General features: G+C 32.9%; 2 protein-coding genes across 3 annotated transcripts; both read left to right on the top strand.

Annotated features, from left to right (window-relative positions):
• The first annotated feature begins 5930 nt into the window (after positions 1-5930).
• LOC105161028 (GDSL esterase/lipase At5g33370) lies at positions 5931-10569 on the top strand. The gene is made up of 5 exons (XM_011078585.3): positions 5931-6252; positions 7254-7384; positions 8504-8746; positions 9586-9838; positions 9920-10569. Exons 1-5 carry the CDS (start codon positions 6003-6005, stop codon positions 10150-10152), a joined length of 1110 nt encoding a protein of 369 aa, XP_011076887.2. The 5' UTR covers positions 5931-6002; the 3' UTR covers positions 10153-10569.
• Positions 10570-11588: 1019 nt separating this feature from the next.
• LPXB (lipid-A-disaccharide synthase B) lies at positions 11589-16366 on the top strand. Of its 2 annotated transcripts, XM_011078583.3 has the most exons (9): positions 11589-11729; positions 11821-12088; positions 13378-13477; positions 13617-13722; positions 13822-14042; positions 14212-14290; positions 14702-14940; positions 15541-15767; positions 16017-16366. In XM_011078583.3, the coding sequence occupies exons 2-9, from the start codon at positions 11850-11852 to the stop codon at positions 16186-16188; spliced, it is 1383 nt and encodes a 460-aa protein (XP_011076885.1). In that variant the 5' UTR covers positions 11589-11729; positions 11821-11849; the 3' UTR covers positions 16189-16366. The 2 variants fall into 2 exon arrangements, with proteins under 2 accessions (XP_011076885.1, XP_011076884.1); XM_011078582.3 differs by having other exon boundaries at positions 11597-12088.
• The last annotated feature ends 4368 nt before the right edge of the window (positions 16367-20734 follow it).

Here is a 20734-nt window from a genome sequence, read left to right as displayed (position 1 = left end):
GATAGCTTTGGTAGTAATATATTTAGAGTGAGAAGAGGGTGCTCCAAGAAAAATTTGGAAAAAATGCGCTTCTAGATCCAAGAGATCTTTTGGGAGCACCTAATCGTTTCTGTACTTTATATAATTGAAGAGCACCTATTTGGTATCTTTTTTTTTTTTTAATTTGATTTTTTTTTTAATTTTTTAAATTATTTACAATTTTTTTTCTTTTCTCAACCTCCAATTCTATGTCTCTTCCCCCACTATTCTCTCAATAACTTTCCACAACTTTTATCATTTTACTAATTTTATTTATTTAACTAACATATATATGTTGAAAAATAACAATTATATTATTTAAGTTTTGAATTAATTGCACACACAAAAAGTGTGGCACAAATTACTCGTTGTTGATTACTTGTTTGGATTACATTGTTATTTTATGAAGTTGTCAGTATGTGTGCGATTATATGTGTATAGTAAAGATTAATGGATTATTTTGTTATATTATATTTGATTGTTGAACAGAGTTGGACGATGACGTTATTGATGGATGAAATTAAATGATGAACTTATTAATGGGAATATTATCAATTGCGATAGAGATGGCTTATTCAACTGAGAGCATACTACAATAGTTTATGATGATATGATTAATAACAAGTTGTGTGCTGTTATTGATTAATGGAAATGACGTGATATTATACAAGTTATAAGCTGTGTGATATTATTGATGATATGACATATCGTACAAGATGTGTGCTGTGTGATACGTTGATGATGCAGTATACGAGTTGTGTATTGTATAATATCGAAAAAATAAAAAGATGAGATATTACAATTGAGATAATGATAGCCGACAAAGACTATTAAGTGATACACTCTAACTTGGTAAGTAGGGGCTTAAGAGAATAAACAATAATTTCGAGTGCATTATATTGTGGGCTGAAATATGGTTGTTGGTATATATTACCTCTTGCATTTGTTGTGATTCATGGCGAATATCGTTTGGTTGGTGCCATTGCATGAAATTCATTTTATTGTGTATGTGTACATATGTATAAACTGATTAGCTATACTTATTGAATAAGCAACTTATTTATTGCATATATTTTTAGAAGAAAGGTCACAGTGACTAGCCAATTGGACATTGAGCCTTGCTACTAGTCTTATTAGGTGGGTTAGCCATGACATTTAAAGTGGAAAGTTCTGACTATGTGATTAGTAAACATACTAGTCTTTTGTTAGATTTGCGTTCAAAATTTTGTACAACTGGATATTTCATTATTTTCTTTTTAGGTTGCATACATAAGTATATCCATGGAAAGTAAATAAACTTTTGATGATGCCTATTATCTCTTATAACATTTATATTTATATTGAGAAATAGAATTTATTTATTGGTTAAATAAAAGTTTCTTATACGACATATTATAATTAAGAAGGGTGTATGATAATTAATAGTTATAAAATGTAGTGCTGTAGGGGGTGCTACTTTGGTTGGTATCAGAGCGGGTCTAATTTTTTAGGTTACGCGTGATATGTGTTTAATGAAGAACTTGTCTAATATAGGATGACTTCTCATGGTGCACGTGCTGACCCAGTAGCTAGTAAGGAAGAGTCAGTGGAGTCCGAAGAGAGCTTGGTTGCACATCCAAGTACAGGTGGAGGTGAGATAGGTCGAGAGGGTATTGGTGTTGATGCTTCAATTCCTCCTGCTAGTTCTCCAGCGGCAGGGTTACCACTAGAGTATGAACAGATCCTCCAAATGACCTTTCAGGCTTAAATGCAACCTCAAGTGCAGTTTCTTGCACAAGCAAAAAAGGCACATGCACTAGCTCTAGTGCTAGCACAAGTGGTTCCTATAATCAACTGTAACTATGAGAGAATCGGGAATATAGGAGCTACAGAGTTTAAGGGTACCTTAGCCCTAGGGTTGCTGGGAGATGGTGGGAAAAGATCAAAGACGTAATGAATTTAGTGAATTCTACTCCAAAAAATCAATTTAAGTATATTCTTTCCTTGTTCACAGGAAAATACTGATTTGGTGCAGGTCGGTAAAGAGCGAATATGAGCTATGAGAGATAACTTTTGCTAAATTTTAGAAATAGCTTGATGATAAATGCAAATCCAAGATGAACTGTGATAAGAAGAATATGGAGTTTCTAAACTTAGCTCAAGGGGATAATAAGACAATGGCATAGTATAAGCTTCGTTTTGCTACATTCGCAAAGTATGCACTAGAAACAGTAGCAACACTAAAGGATCAATGTTACCATTTTGAGCAGGAGTTACGACCTAAGATTAAAAATGGGGTAGAAAGCAATATAACCCCTTGTGTCCTAAACACAAGTAAAAAAAATCCTGTGAAAAATAAATTGGCAAAAAATTATCTTGTATAAAAAAACAAATAGGCAAAATACCCTCCTTGGGTTAGATTTGTGGTACACACGCCCGTCTTCAAGTTTTTATTTTTTGAATTAGATATTTATACCCCTTTATCATGAACCACAAGATCTTGCATTTTTCCAAAAAATTAAAAAAAAGTCGGAGATCCTTTTCTCTCTTGTATTTGGTTGTGGAGTTTAGATGTTGAGGTAATTATTTCGTATTTGCATGTTATAATGAGTAGGATATTAACGTAGATGTAGAAATTCTAAAATTCTGGTAAAAAATAAAACACAGATTAGAGACGATATTAAAGACAAAAATGTTTCAGGATTTAGAGATCAAACCAGAGAAAAAATAACAAATAAGGGAACTTTTATCTTACATGTTTCAGAGATGGGATTACAAACGAATTTAGAGATAAAAATACTTTTGCCAACAGAATTAAAGACCGATTATCTAAAACTAGAGACGGATTTTAAAAAATCCATCTCTTTAGAATTAGAGGTGGAATATTTCCATCTCAGAATAATTTAATGCAAAAATTAAGCCACCGGGGTCTTCAGCTACGACTATTTCTTTTATTGCTATTTATTTTTTGCAGTGGTAATTTTTCTTTGAGAGCAAGTTCGTATTTAAAGCCTTATTTTCTTGTTGTGGTTGTAGCATAGTATAAGCCTTCACGTCGTGTTGCTCCTTGTTCAACTATCAAATAAGCATTCACTCTATCCTCTATTTACATTTTTATTCGATATATCATACATAAAGTTCTAAAAAGATAGTCGAAAAATGTAAATTTTATATATTTTTATATTATTATTTTTCAAAATACTTGTTAAAAATTAGTAGCTAGTATCAAAGGCACTACTTGTAACTAAAACACACCTAATATATATATATATATATATATTAATTATTTTGATAATAATTTCTTATTTTAGAATGTTGAACAAAAATAAAATATAATTAATAAATTTAAAATAAAGAAAGTTGTTCACAAAACAAGAGTAGTTGAGGCTCATTTATGTTGCTCACATGGCCCTTTAACTAACCACATATGTCATTTCCACATCAATCTACCTATAACTAATATCTCAATTAAATTAAAAATACATAATTCATTGTTGCACTCCATGCAAATTGTACCTTAAGAGGTGTAGCTTGCAGTACTACATGAGTATACTGCTCAAGCCTTCTCAACACGGCGGAAAAATTATAATTTTAGTTCTGTAATTTATGGGAGGTGGTATTTTTTATTTTGTATGAATTGATTTTTTATAATTTAGTCGTGTAACTTTATAATTTTGATAATTTTGATCCTTTTTCGACTAATTTGACCAGAAAACTGTAAATCGATTTGTGCAGGACCAAAAATGCAAACTCCCATAAATTACAGGACCGAAAATGCCAACGTTCCTAAGTTGCATGACTAAAATTGTAATTTAATTGGGTCATGTGTAAGTAAACATGCAATTTTTTAAGTGATCTGACTGAAAAAGAATGAAAATTACCAATATTGTTAAATTATAAATTAAATTACAAAAATCAATTTATATAGGATCAAGTCATAAATTATAGGATTAAAATTGTATTTTCTTTCCACTCATGGCTTCATGTGTAACACTACATAGTGATGATAGTTTGTTTGTCAAAAACTATGTATGAAACTTCAGACAACAGCATAATTTTTCTTTTTTTTTATTTTTTCCCTTTTTTTTTTTTTTGTGTTTGTTTGTGTTTCTCTTTTAACAGTGAAAATGATACTTGGCCCCGTTGAAAGTGCAGATTGGATAACAAAAAAGTGTATTGAACTTTTCAAGACCACCCTTTGTCGTTGGCCTGCACGAAAAAATCAATTTATTGAACAAAATTAATTTCACGCGTAGTAGCGAAATTAGAAAAACCCTCCAATTAATTGCATTTTTCGTCCTCTGCTATATATATTTGACATTTTAATCTTTTATATTGCTAGAGTTGCAAAATTCATTATAAAAAATAGCACCATAGTTACGAAAAAATTTATGCTAAAATAAACTTTGAGTTAATAATAAGTAAAATTCAAGCTAAATTCATTGTTAATCTACATTATTTAATAAAAAAAATTTATTTGCTAATGAATTTAACAACGATTTATTAAAATATATATTAAATAATAGAGATTAGTAACAAATTTAGCAAGAATTTTAGTTAGATGCTATTTTTTTTTTGTTTTGTAGCAATTGAGTTATTTAATTTAGTCGTATATATTTACAATTTTAAAAAATTTAGGACACATTTGCCTGAAATTTTAAAATCGGTCAGCGGTCTTCCATCTATACGTCCAGGGCAAATGAGATTTTCTAGCCCATTTGAAATATTTTCGGCCAAATATATTCTAAATTCGCAAAAAATTAAAAGAAACAGAAGTATTTACAATTTTAATAATATAAATGACTAAAATACAATTATATATAATTAGAGAAACAAAAGTGCAATTAAACCTAGATCAAAAAGTATGATCTCTTAGGAGACTGACTCGATCAAACTTAAACGAATCATATGTCAACTGTAAAATACTTGTCATGTGATTGGTGTGCAGTTTAGAAAAAGTGATCAATCATAAAGTAAGTATATCGCACTTACTCTGTCATTAGTTTGATTCCATCAAATTTGATCCGAACAATAATATTTTGATCTTTTAGTAAAAAATCGTATGTTAGAAACAAAAGGACGTAGAAAAGGGACAAATCGGTCGTCAAAATGGAAAACATCACAACTCCAAGACCAAACCTTAACAAAGCCAGCTAATCATGAGTTTGGATTTTGAGACAAACTTGTTGTCATGATGAGCATCAATCAATCTAACCTGCCCAACAACTGTCCAATTCAATACAATTGAACTACCTCTCCACTATTGCTTTGCTTTAGTTCTTCGGTGGTCCTTTCTCCCTTTTCAACCATATCAACAGCCCACCTATTAAATTTTAGAATTAATTATACTTATACCCCTCTTAAAATGTAATATTATATTTTTTTAATTTTTTTTTTAAATTACAGTTACAATCTTTTCAAAAATTCACTATTTACACTTAACCCCTATATATTAGAATTTGGATAAAAAATGTTAATATGAGCAAAAAGAATTATGTAAAATTTCCATGTAATAATCCTGTACTTATAAAGAAAAAAATGTAACGATGTTAACTCCCTCCCTCTCTCTCTTTCTCTCTCTCTCTCTCTCTCTCTCTCTCTCTCCCTATATATATTACATTTATTTCTTTATACGTATAAAGATATAATTGAGAATGTTAAATGACGGGCAAAATTAAAATTTTATGTAAATTTTGTTCAACATCAGTATATTTCATCCAAATAAAAAAAAAAAGAAGGGGATCAGATGTAAACGTAGAACTTTTTGAGGGGGCGTAAGTACAATTTCATAAAAAGGTTTGGAAGAAAATGTAATTCATATTTTTAGAGGGGGTATAAGTGTAATTAATCCTAAATTTTAAGTCACACTCATAGCTGCAAATATGAACCACGTACACTTGTCTTTATATATCCAGCCCAATTGAGTACTCATTTTGCATCCCAAAGTGGCTTTAGTTTGTGTTGTCTTCACTAAAAGGATTAAGACTTCTCTTGCAACCCCTCCTATGGCTACCTTATCAAGTACTGCTAGTTTTTGTAACATTCTCTTGTCCTTCTTTTCAGTAACGATCCTTATAGGTTTACGTGCCGAAGCAAGAGCATTTTTCGTGTTCGGAGACTCCCTTGTCGACAGTGGCAACAACAACTACTTGGCTACTACAGCTCGCGCGGACTCACCACCGTATGGCATTGACTACCCGACTCATAGGCCGACCGGACGTTTCTCTAATGGCCTTAACATTCCTGATATTATCAGTTAAGTTTTAAAGTTTTGCCATTTTCGTATTATAGCTACATTTTCGAGCAATCTGATTGAACGTGTGAAGTCCAGTTGGACATCATGCCTGCATGCATATAGTAGGAAAATAATCCTACTTTCAATTTTAGTGTGATTCCAAAATGAGCTACTTATTTGTTCTCTAAGTGTTTGATAGTGCAAAAGAATTTGAGGTGATCAAGTATTGATCTATTGTACTTTAACATTTTTATTCTTGAAATAAGGACACGTGCATCAACTTTTGAATGATCTTTATCTATGTTTTCAGAACCAGATTGGTGATCGAACCAGTAACGTTATTGAGTTATTGAAAAAATTATTGACTTAGACATGATTATATATATATGTATGATATATCAATACATTAAGCGAAAAACAATTAAATAAAAGTAGTCAAATATACTGTAATTCTATAAAATTATTATACCTTGTACCTTCTGGAATTGAGATTCGAGAAAAACTAGAAGGTTTGGAAGAATTTGAGTTGAGTTGAGGATACGAGGGCTGAAGCAAATCCAAATTGCTGAGTGAGTATAGAAAGTAAACAGTATTTCAACTTAATATTATATATATATAAGTCAAACCTAATTTTGACCGATGACGAGACAAACTGGTTTTTATTTGATTTTGATCGGTCCACATTGATTCTTATGCCAGCAATTCTATACCCATAAACCGTCCCGAATACATGGTTGATTCTCTGTCGAACCTGCCTACGGTTCTGAAAATATTGATCTTGACCTATTAACGTAGATCAAGTTCACAAAACATTGATTTATAAAAATTTCATATAAACTAGGTACTAACGTTGTCTAAATAGAGTCGTCTGTGTTTAAGTAGAGAGAAACATTGCATGTCCCGAACATTCATTCATATATTAAAATCCTCAAAATTTTATAATGTAGAAACCAATCAAGTGTAAAAAAAGCTTGAGAAAGAGGAGTCCATCTAATTCAAATGGTTGATCTATTTTGTATAGGTGAGAGCATTGGTCAGAGCGAATCACCCTTGCCATACTTGAGTCCGGAACTCACCGGGCCGAAGCTCTTGGTCGGCGCCAACTTTGCTTCTGCCGGCGTTGGAATTCTCAGCGACACTGGAGCTCAATTTGTATGTCTATATATAAACCCCACACCTCTTCTTCCTAGATATTCAATTTCCTTGTAGATAAATTAATATGGATTGACTGTTCAAAATTCATCATCTTTTCACAGGTTAGATCTAAATTATCCTATGTATTTTAAATATATTTTTGTTCTTGTAATTTTGACACTTTTATATTTTTATTTTTTATTATAACTTTTTTGATATTTCGTAATTTTCGGGTTTTTCAAAAATCGCCGGAATAATCATGTGCGTCTCACGTGGTTCGTTTAAATTGTTAGAAGGGGCTAAAAGAAATTGAATGTATTAGCAACAAAATCTATTTAAGTAAAACAAGAAAATAGCAACACATACCCTTGATATCTTTATCTAATATTTCAAAAATTTATTTCTAATGTCAAAACTTATAAACTTTGAAATATTATCTATAGGGTTAGTTACACTTTTCTCCTTTAAGGTTTTGCGTAATTACACATAAAACTCTTATAATTTGAAAAATTACATTTAATACCTTTGGGATTTGCTTCCGTCGAATAAACGGCCGCTTCTTATAATTAGTCAAAATTCACTTAATTTGTTGATATTAACAAATTAATTGAATGAAGATCGATATTTACCTTCGATTGACTTGCTACTAACTTATTGTACGTCAAACAAATCATTGTAACTAAACTACCCTTATAACGTAGGAGATATACCTCCTCATACGAATTGACGCGTGAATATGTATAAGGATAATTTGATCATTAAAAAAAATTATTTGACTTACAATGAATAAGTAATAAGTCAATTGGGGATAAATATAAATCTTTATCCGATTTTTTTGTTCATAGCATCAAATTCGATAAATTTTAATAAAGGGTGTACTTATTTATTAACCAAAAACAGACCTTAGTGGTATTACATGTAATTTTTCAAAACACGAAAAAAATCTATGTACAATTACACCAAATTTCAGGAAAAGAGAGTACCGGCTATCCCTTATCCATATGATGTATTAAACTTATAAAATGAGCTTAAATGACCAAACCAACACCCTCATTAATAAATGTATCTAAAGAATCCATAAATTGCTATTGATGATCTTAGGGAAATGCTGCATACTAATTGATTGATGGCATGCAGGTGAACATAATAAGAATATCACAGCAATTGTCATACTTCCAACAATACCAACGAAGAGTGAGTGCGTTGATCGGCGCAGAAGAGGCGCAGAGACTGGTGAACGAAGCATTGGTCCTCATCACTTTGGGGGGCAATGACTTCGTTAACAACTACTATTTGGTGCCCTTCTCCGCAAGGTCTCGACAGTTCACTCTTCCCGACTACGTTCGCTATCTCATCTCTGAATACCGCAAGATTTTATCGGTAATCTCCCCCTCCCATGCTCTCTCCATTCATTCTTTTATTTTCCAAAATCAACATATGTCCACATTTTTCTACCATTTAAATCCTCTAAGTATAAGGGCGACAATTTTTGTGCCGTAAGACTTTATTTTAGTAATTTCGTCATGCAATTTTAAAATTTCTGTAATTGAAAAAGTGGATATGGTTAGCTTAATTGAGTGTACTTTTCAGGTCATTTTAGTAAATTCTGGATGTTTTTAGTTCTCGAAATGTGCAAAAAATTTTAAATTACAGGACAAAGTTGTCAAAACGGATTAGTACATGATTAAAATTGTTACCTCCCGTACTTACAGGGCTAAAACTATAATTTTTCAAAATTGTGCATGAAGTTATTAATAAAGAAAACTAGTTACGCATATATAGTGGTAACTAGTGACAACAAATAATTGTTGAGTTCGTTCAACAAGTAATTGTTGTTACTAAATTGTGGCGACAATTAAAGATGTGTCGGTAATTCTTTATAGTGATAATTTTATACGCAATTCTTCTGACTAATAATTATATAGTGTCAAAATAAAAATTGTTGTCACTTAAATAATCTTTAGTAACTTCAGAGTTGTCAATATTTGTCGGTAATATTATCTATTTGGGAAAAATACAATGTACCCCATTATGATATTTGAAATGAGCAAAAACCTCTCTAGAAAAAAGAATTAGCAAATTTCTTAACCACGCAACGTAATTTACTCAATTCTTTTTCTACAGAATCTTTTTTACTCATTTCATGTATTGGGGTGCATTTAACCCCTATATATCTTGATGCAGTGAAATGCAATTAACCTTATATGTTGTGGATGCAGAGACTTTATGAGCTGGGAGCTAGAAGAGTGCTGGTGACAGGCACAGGGCCACTAGGCTGTGTGCCTGCAGAACTAGCAATGAGAAGCAGAAACGGCGAATGCGCGCCTGAGCTCCAACAAGCTGCAGCCCTTTTCAACCCGCAGCTCACTGAGATGCTGCTAAGCCTCAACTCTCAACTAGGCAGCGACGTCTTCATTGCTGCTAACACACAACTAATGAACAGTGATTTCATCCGCGATCCTCAAGCCTTCGGTATATATATACATACATGCCCTTTCCACCATCCGATCCATCATTTTAGTATGCTCGTCTAAAACTTGTGTGTCTTTTCAGGGTTTATTACGTCGAAGGTGGCGTGTTGTGGGCAAGGCCTTTACAATGGACTAGGCCTCTGCACGCAGCTATCCAACTTGTGCCCCAACCGAGATGTATACGCATTTTGGGATCCATTCCATCCGTCCGAGAGGGCTAACAGGTTCATCGTGAGGCAGATCATGACAGGCTCTTCCGAGTATATGACTCCTATGAATCTCAGCACCATTATAGCCCTCGATTCCCGGATATAACGTGCCATTAGTCTCGTAATTCAAGCTTTTCGAGACCTACGTACCGCCATGAATTCCTAGTCACAACCTCCATCTACATGCGAGCTTCATTTCTGTGCGAGCAGTTCTACTTTTTTGGAATTATTTCTCTTTCAGATGCTAATAAATTAGGCCGCCGTCTTTCTTCAGATAAAGTTTCTGAAGCTGATTTTTTCATCCTGGAAGTATAAATGGTTAAATGTTCCTGTTCTAGCTACTTTAAGTGTAATAAGATCTGTGATTATGGTGATTGATTGAGCAGTTTTCGTGCATGGGAACTGTTTAAATACACAAGTTCGAAAGCATGTATTAATGTTTTTATAGATCGGGGATCATGACTTTTGAGGGACTGCAATATAAAAAGCGAGTGCTAGCTCTTGTGGTTTTCAGGGTAAATTATATTTTTTGTCCCATAAGTGACATGTTTCTAATTTTAGTCCCACACTCAGGTCAATTCGCACATTTAGTTTCATTTTTTTCAATTTGAGGACCAAATAGGGAATTCCGTCCAAAACTTAACCCCACAAAATCACGAAGAATACTTCAATATTAAAGACAATACGTTTTAAGTCCTTCCCATACTACCCAATTTGGTATGAAATTTTTTATAAGGATAGAGCTACAGGTCAACATGCCGAAGATATTGAAAATGCTTCTAATAATGTAAGTAAAGAACATGTTCCTGTTTTGCCTGAGTACTATATGCTTAGCCCAGATCCTAGTATATATGCTGATGACACTGAGTTCCTAAATTCGTTTACAAATGCACCCTCGTTATTTGAAAATTCACAAATACCCCATGATGTTTGATGAATAATGTAATCTTTGGATGGAGGTATGAAATTGTCAACTTTGCCCTTACAATATTTTTTATTTTAACTTTTAAAATTAAAAACTTACAAAAAAAATCAAACAGGGTGGATAAAAAAATTTTAGAAATTATAAAAAAATTATATATTCAATCCATAAAAAATTAAAAAAATAAATAGAATTATATTTTTTAATCCACAAAGTATTTTGGTCAGTTCACCACAAAAAATGGATGAAAATCTAACAGATTGAGCTAATTGTTAGACGGTCGTTAAAATTAAAGGATATTGGTAATTTTTGAAACAATAAGGGAATAATTGTAATTATATCAAACTTTATCAGAAGTTGCTGTAATTTACTCTTTTTACTAACAGAAAAGGATAAATTCCTTATTTAATAAACATAAAAGAGTAAATTTCTATTTTCAATTATTACATGAGATAAATTGCTATTCACCCCTTTTAAGTATAATCCAATGAACATATTCGATTGCGCTTATCTAATCATGTAATAATAAAAGCATAACAAAATAAGGACCATAAAAATCATAAAATAATTAAATATTGAAAAATAATATAAAATAAAAAATTTAAAACTTATTTCCAACAAAATCACAATTTTCCCTAAACCCTGTTTCAAGGGTCAATCAAATTCTTGTTGAACTCAAGTCTGCTCTGCCCGTCTTAAATCTTTCAGCTTCGCGTACCCTTTTCAATAGATTGATCCATTCGCACACTTCCAGTTGCTATGTTCGTGCTTTTGATTATTGTTGCAGTACCCACCGAAACATTTTCGGACCAAATCCTCAATTTGTTTCACTTACTTTTGTGATTTTTTCAGTTGTTGTTATCATTTTGAAGCAGAGAAGAATGTTTCTAAGAACGGTGTGGAATGTAACGATTGACATGAATTCGAGGCTCTTCCCTGTAGTGAAAAGGTCATTATCAGTTTCAGGAAGAGAGAGTGTAAGAGATTTGGCTTCAAAAGATGGGGAACTCAGAGTCTTTCTCGTTGCTGGGGAGGTTTCAGGTGACATTATCGCGTCTCGTTTCATGAACTCTTTGAAAAGGCTGTCTCCAATTCCTGTCCGTTTTGCGGGTGTGGGAGGGTAAGAATGATTTTTCTAGTATTTTGCTTAGCTATTTCAAGTTATTGGTTACACTGGATTCTTTCCGTATTCTACGAATTTATTCTGCTAATTCATTAGCTTTCGGGTGATCAATTTGTTATTTTCTGAACTGTTTTTAGCTTCCTACATCACGACTGACTAATGCACAATTTTCTTCATCCTTTCTCTTTGCTTTTTGATAACATTTAGGAGGTAAAAGTTTATTGTTTCTGAGGATGAGTGAGTCCTTTAGTTCCATCTCTTGTGTCTTCATTAAGTATCTCTAATTCACTCATAAAAACAACAAAAATAGAAAAGAAAAAAGATTAATGGGGCAAAGATAATGGGGTTAATTGTTTCATATCAGAAGAAAAACTGGAGACGAAATATTTATGTTAGAGATACTTAAATAAAGTTCGTGGGTTTGAATCACAGGAAATGCCCCCCTGGTGATGTCTATGCGGCACTCTTATAGTGGCATGAGCCTCATGCACTGATACTGATCTGGTTGAGCTCTAATTTACAAAATATGAGCTCGTAAGAAACAAATGAATGCTTGATGAGTCCTATTTAATTTGGTTTGAGTCGTTTGACTAGATTCTGTATCTATCAATTGGGTGTGTTAATTCAGTTTTTAACTTGTAGCAGTTTTTCTAATAAATCATTTTTGTAATATCGTGTGGTGATGTTAAAATTTTGGTTGAACCTAGTTATCTGTTAGCTCATCAGTGATAGCCTAGCAGGAAGCTGTTAGACATTCTCGAAACTAGCTTTGGTAGCCAAAGCCTCTGATGTAGGACTGATATAACCTTTAATTCTATGCCTCAACTACACATACAAGAGCTACTGTACCACTTTACTTTCTCATTTCTCATTCACCATGAAGTACATAATCACGACTCTTCTCATGAGGGACCGTTTGTTGGATTAAGAAAAATCATAAGTATATTATTGATCTAATGAATAAGAACAAAAACTTAGTGCTATGCCAGTTCAAGGACACTCTGGCCATCATCAACTTATATCTCTTGCTGGATGATTGAAACTCTTGTCAAAAAGCTACGAGGTTGTTTCTGCTTCAAAGTGGTAGTAGTATTCATTTTAGAAATCTGCCAACACTGAGTGAGATTGTTGTATGCGTTGGTGAGCATTAAATTCTTCTGCAGAGGCTGAGCTTAGCTTTAGAGAGGTCCATATGTTCATGGTTCTCAAGTCAATGCATTTCACACAAGTACTTGAATGGAGAAAGAAAACTTTGTGTATTCTTATGCTTTTTTGTCTTTCGTTAGGTTGATGATGTCACGGCAAGGATTGAATTCTTTGTTTCCTATGGAAGATATTGCAGTCATGGGCATCTGGGAGTTGTTGCCGCATCTTAGTATGTTCAAGGTAAGAAATTAGCAAAATGAATTTTAGTTAACTTTCAAAAATCAATGCAGCTTACTTCTTTGCATTTTGGTTGTGTTCCACTGTTTACATGGTATTACTATTATTTCATTATAATTTGGTCTGAACTGCAAACCTTCAGCTTAGATTGAAAGAGACAATTGAGTCAGCTCTTACTTTTCGGCCACATGTTGTGCTAACAGTGGACTCAAAAGGGTTTTCCTTTCGTTTTCTGAAGAAATTGCGAGGTAATTTTCTTTTAACTGCTCTGAGTTCTTAATAAACTTTTCCATTATCCTTATGCAAGGGGAAAAAAATGGTGTAGGAATATGGGAAATTTTTTGCAGCTAGATATGGTGAGGAAAGACTGGCTAGTCCTCAACATTTTCACTATGTAGCACCATCTTTCTGGGCATGGAGAGGAGGGGAAGCACGACTTAAAGGGCTTTCGGAGTTTGTGGATCATATGTTCTGTATTCTCCCATTTGAGGCAGAAGTCTGTAGATCAAATGGATTAGCTGCAACATTTGTGGGCCATCCAACATTAGAAGATGCACTAGAGCTTAAGGTGAACTGTTGTGTATACTTTTAGCCATTTATAGGTTGCTTCTGGTGAAGAACTCACCACTGCCCTATAAAATCTGAAAGAACTGCACTTCACTCTGCTGTTTACTATTTGGTAAATGTTTGCAACTTATCTTGGTTCAGTTTGTTATTCTTGACTAATTGTTTTGCAGATTAACAAATGCATAGTGAACGAGTGGAAAGTTCAAGGTGATGGAGAGAAATTTAGGAAGAATTATGGGATATCTTCAGGTAGGATGACGTATATTCATCTCTGGAAGAAGGGTTGCTTCATTTTTGTTTTGAACTTCCTTGTAGTAGGTATTTGAAATATTATCCTTATTTGCTGCAGCATATCTCATTCTGATCTATCATTGTTGTTAAGTCCCCTATGAACTGGGAACACAGTGGTCAACTCTGAAATAATACAAGATATACATGCTGGAGTGATACAAGAGACAATAGTCTTATTGATAAAATCTATATACTAGTCTATCCAATCGCAACAAGTCTAAACATTTCTGATTTTTGTATAAATCTTCATCCTTTTTTGTTGGGCCAGAAAAGGTATTACTTCTCAAACTAGTTGCAATCTGGAACCCTAGAATGGTTTAGACCGCATTTAATCCTGTATTAACCGTGTATTGATTTTTGCATATTAAGAATCGACAATCATTTCTTTGCTTCCTGGAAGCCGGTTGCAAGAGGTCACACGAATGCTTTCCATATTTTCACGCACTATGGAGCTACTAAAAAATGCCTTCTCGGAGTTGACAGCAGTTATCCATGTGGCACCTAATACGCATGTGGAAGAGTATATCAGCAAGGCTGTTCATGAATGGCCTGTATCTGTTGTATTGGTTCCAGGAGGGTCACCATGCATGAGATACAATTCGTTCAGTGTAAGGCTTGCAGTATCATTCCATATTGTTATGGATGAATAAACTTAGTTCATGTTAAAAAAATTTCGATGTAAATAAACAGTACATAGCAGGATAAAATATGAATTTTATAAGAATTAGAAGAATGAAGGAGCTCTGAACTGATTGCATTATGCTTCTCCCTGTTTAACAGATGGAAAAAAGCTCAATAGCAAGGGCTTTGGGTTTGGTTTCCACTGCAAGCCTCTGCCTGAAGTTGATTCCTCCTACCATTCTAGTTTGGACGTAACTTGTATATTATACATGGCTGAAAGTTAATATATGTGGGTGGCTTTGTTTTCTGGAACATACTTATGAACCAATAAGCAACGCAGAACGTCCAATGTGGCTAGTTTAATTAAGTTTGAATAGGTCTTTTGTATTGTTTGGTTTGTGCAGAATCTTTTAGTCAAAGTTGTTGCATGCTAAATGAATTTGCTTTTCAGCTCCCAATTAACAAGCTATCCTATCTGGTTCTATACAATGTTTTGAGCATGGATGATTCTTTCTAGGTGTTTGGACTGATAGTCTTAGGTAATCTCAATCTTTAAACTTAGTCTTACTGTTTGGATCGTGATGCAGGCAAGTAGACTAGCATTGTGTACATCTGGGACTGTGGCTGTGGAATTGCAGCTGGCACGGTTACCTTGTGTTGTTGCATATCGAGCCCATCTCCTCACTGAGTGGTTCATTCGATACAAAGCTAAAATACCTTACATCTCACTTCCTAATATCGTTCTGGATTCCCCTATAATTCCTGAAGCTCTTTTTGAAGCGTGCACGCCCTCACGATTGGCACCACTGCTCATGTAAGTCCCTTCCGTTTCCTCAATTACAGTGACTCATTTTCGTTCTTGTACCTGGCACACGACGGGTTATCTTTCAAGTAAAAGAAAAACAACACTGCCATCTGAAGCTTGATTTTTACTATCAAGCAAGATTATATCCTTATGTTTCTCTGGTTGTACATGTTAACTAAAGTGAATATTAGAAGTTTTTCGAGTAAATCACGCTAATACTTCAAACAGAAGTGATGCTCTAGAATTGTTATACTGCAGAGACTTGATGCACGATGAGAGCCTGCGTTGGAAACAAGTATCTGCAGCTGAAAAGTTTCTCAATTTACTTGATCCTCTGAAGAGAGTAAGTGGCAACCCAGCCCAGTCAAGACACAAACTTCTGGAATATACACCAAGCGTGATAGCAGCATCAGCAGTATGGAACTCTTGAAGGATTTGATAGTTGTACTCCTATTTTTTATTTCATGGGTTGATTTTTCCGATTCCTGACTGTTAGACAACGGGTTTTGTGAAAATGTTTCTCATCAGAATCAGAACAAAATAATCACTGTACCGGTAAATTCACTTTTTGTCCTCCAAGTATATCACTGATTCATATTTGGTCCTCATGGTACACATTTCATACCATGAATCCTTAACGTTTTAAAAATTAAATCAGCTTTGGTAGTCGCTGTTAGTGCACTGTTAAAAGTTAACGGATTAATTCATTTTGGTGCCAAGACAACAGTTTTCTTCTTTTCAGTCCAGAAGAATAAAAGAGTTGTGCATTTCTAATAGAAGAATCTAGTTGATGCTCTGTGTATGCATAGAATTTTGGCAATGATGTTAGAACAGAATGTTGTTTCGTTTCTTGAGGTTGCAGATTGTTGAAACTTGGAAGTACCAGATAGAGAGAAGGGTAGGTCATTATCCTTTTCGCCAAATCGGATAAGCATTTGTTCGCCAAGGTACCTTAAAGATAGTCATTAAATTAGTTTCAGTTAGTTTTGGTATTTCAAGTTCCTCTGTTATCTATTGGATGTGCAATCTCTTCGTTAGTTTCAACGGTCAACTAACATAGAGGATTAACTTCAATCATTATAAGAAAAAAGTGAGGGCCAAAATTGATAAGATGGGAATATAGGGTACTAAAATTGATTTAGTGAATAACATAGAAAATCAAAATTAAAATATCTCTATCTTTGTGCCTAAAAATACTTTCTATATGCTTGCTGAGGCAACCATCCTTTTAAAGGGACTGATAAATTACTTCTATCTGTGAAGACATTTTTTTAATTTTGTTGTTCTATTCTCATGGAGCACTGCCATGGTTGCATTTGTTGTAGCACCCCCTACAACATTATATTTTATTATCACCAATTATTATATACCCTTTTTGATTATCACCCATCTTATAAGAAGCTTTCATCTAAAATAAATAAGGCAAATTTACTTGTCAATAATATATATACATGTATATATATATTTATCATAAATTATAATACATGTCGTCAAAAGTTTATATTTATTATTCCACTAGTGTACTCATGTATACAATCTAAATAGAAAAATAGCAGATTTCTAACTATTACAAAGCTTAAAATGCAAACTAGTAAAATACTAGTGTATCTTATAGTAATATAACTAAAACTTCCAGCATTATATGTCACTACTGACCCACCTAATAAGATAGCTGCATGATTTAAAATTCAAATGACTAGTCATTGTGATCTATCTCCTGAAAAATATATGGCAATGAATTAGCTGGCTAATTAATACCACAATCATTTATCAATCTATATTACGATATACCATAAATCGTTGTTTATATTATTAGGACCCTACTTACCCTAATGAGCACATCAGTCAATGATTTTGTCACTTATTATTTTCTCAATCAATGTCATATCATATACAGCACAGGTTACCTATTGATTGTGATACCTCTACACCTTCCAGTGTGTAGCAATTTGAGAGCAAGACATCACAATAAATATGACATCCCCACACCATGTCAGTGTGTAGCTACTAGCACTCAATATTCCCTCTACCCCAAATACCTCTGTATCCAATGTGCCATGGTCCTAGCTTTATATTCATTTTTCTCATATTACATCTATTAGAAAATGTGACCAGAAAGTCTTGGTCTTTATGTAATTTGTTTTTGATAATTTCAATGTAGTATATTATTTATGAATAAAATAAGTATACATTATTTGGCAATTGTATTTGTGGTGCTTACTAATTATGTTTATACATTTAAAATCATAACAAATCCCACAAATCACAAAACAACCCATGTCATTGGGTTGGAGATTAGATGACAGCTATAAAACCAACTTATGAGGATTAGGTTTGAAACGTTCTAAGTCGAGAACTACGAAAGTAGGCATCAAGAGTCCTAATAAGACTCACTAAATATTGCACTCATTGGATGAGTTTCATGTTTTATCGGCAACAGACGTTAAATGTCTGTACAAATTTAGTGGGTAGTTGACAAGGTTGTCAAGCCAAATGAACCGACTCGCGGGAAGTTGTCATATGAAAGCCTTGGAGGCTTGGTCAGTATCGTTGGTACTTTTCGGCTCCGATAGTATAGGATTAGTCCTCCAACTTGATAAAGTATGGCAGTTACATATGATGGTTGTATCTTGAACCTGGAAAAAAATGATCCTGTCTAGAATTTGGTATAAGCTTTATCCAGTACAACGGAATGTGTAGTGGTGAGTTTCAAGACAGGATATGTCACTTGCCAGTATATGACAGTTAAGTATCCTATGCACTTTGAGATGGTTTAAACTCTTAGAGTCGGTGGCCACAATGATTGGTCGAGTAGGAAATGATTTCCTATGCCAATCAATAAATACATATCTAGTTACTCAAACCAACGCCCAATTCCATACTCCAAACCAAGATCGGGTACGAATGATAGAAGGACCGTACCAATATAATACTGGAAAATTTAAATGTTCACGCCAACATTCACCTAGTCTCTAGTGTCATAGACGTTGACGACCACCTATGATTACGGGCATTTTCCATTAATGGTTAATCGAGAATAATTAATTAAATTTAATTTAATTAATTAACTATGTTGGACACAAACCCAAGTCTCGTTGAAGGTGAACCTAAAAAGTCACACACAAATCACCATAAATTAATTTAGAATTGATTCAAGAAGAAATGAATTAATTTAATTAAATGAGAATATAATGATTGGATCATTATTGAAAACTCATTTGATGGATGACCCAGGAATAATTAATCTGGTTACTAAATTAATTGGATTAAATGAACTATTGGACTTAATTTGATTAAAATTAATAATATTTAATTTAATGCTCAATGGACTTTGATTGAACTTGATTTAGTTTGAGTAAATCAAACCCGATCCACAACTTGAAGTCCAAGCATGTGTTCATCCCACTGCTTTTTATCATCTGTGAATTATCCTCATGGAGAATCTGTTGTGTTTCGAAGTATACTTCCATCATTAGGAGCCACAATAACTCCATCAGCCTCCTCCTCAGTTAAACACAAAGTAGATTTGAAATTCAACATCATCCAAACCAAAAGCAGCAAATAATAACACCAACCAAAATGTATATGAATTATGTAGAGAAAGATTGATATCTTTTTAATTATAACACTTTAATACGTACATTGTAAAATTTGCACATAGGTTTTAAAGATATTATATTTAAATTTTATCCTTATTTTACTCAAAAGAAAAAAAATATATATGACTTATTGAGAGAAAGATTGGAATACCTGAAGAGATGGATATAATTTACTTTCAAAACTTGTTACTTCATATTCTTAGATCCATATTGTCCAGAAAACAACACACAACACAATTTGTTAACAAAATTTAGACTCAAAATTTAAAATTCAGTAGGTGGAAAACATTTAATTATTGTTATTTTTTTTTATATATGACTTAAGTCACTCATGTAATAAAGAGATGTGTAGTAATTAAATTTTTAATTGCAAAGTATCAAATAACAATGCAATTTGTGAACACAACAGTGAGTTAAGAAACAAAATATGAATAATGCAATTAGAGTGGGAGTCCGGTACTAGATTTTATCTGGTAGTATGTTTTAGTATTCAATATAAACTCGATAATATTCACATTAAAAGTCAGCTATCCGAACTCGGATACTTTGTTTTTTGTAATTTAATTATGAAGAAAGTAGGGACGATAAAAAAGATTTAAAAGCATCTTTTTTCTTATAACTTTATACTTATAAATTATAATTCATATGCATCATATGACTTTATCTGTTGAAAACATTATTCAAAAATTTAGTACCAAATTATGATATCAACTTATTAATGTCCACATCACAATATTAATTTGATTATCCAAATCAGAATACTACTGTACTTGTAACAATAAATTAATTCTCTCTTTTTTATGTTTAATTTATACTTTTTCATTATTTTTAAAATAAAATCATGCACTCAATTAACACAATCAAGTATTTTTCTATACTGGATAACCGACCAAATTTATATGAAACCGGGTTAGAATAACCCGAAACTAAAAAATATCCAACCCAATCTACTCAAATCCAACCCAATCTACTCAAATCCAATCATATCAAGTCAGGACCCGATCCGAACCCACCCCTGAATACAATGCATGTCCCTTGAGGTAACTTATGTTACTGGTAGTTACCCAGTTAAAGGTTCTGTGTAGCATTAAGATGTTGAATATCATAATGCTACGACTTTGGCCAACATGAGATTCAAAATAATAATTCTATAATATATTTTACGATATATATATTTTAAAAACAAAAAAGACGACCTTTACTACTAAAAAATTAAAATAATTATAACATATTTGATTACATAAATTTTAGAAACATAATCATAAATTTTTTGTATATATAAGATAAACGTTTAGCAACATTTCCCAAACTCTACTGTTAATCATTCATATTCTAAGTCACAATAATTAAAAACATTTTCATATTCATCAAATTATT

This window comes from Sesamum indicum, linkage group LG4 (genome assembly GCF_026168435.1).
Source record: "Sesamum indicum cultivar Baizhima isolate 11 linkage group LG4, ASM2616843v1, whole genome shotgun sequence".
Lineage (NCBI taxonomy): Eukaryota > Viridiplantae > Streptophyta > Magnoliopsida > Lamiales > Pedaliaceae > Sesamum > Sesamum indicum.
The sequence above is the reverse complement of the archived record's forward strand: the minus strand, read 5'-3'. Positions and strand labels throughout refer to the sequence as shown.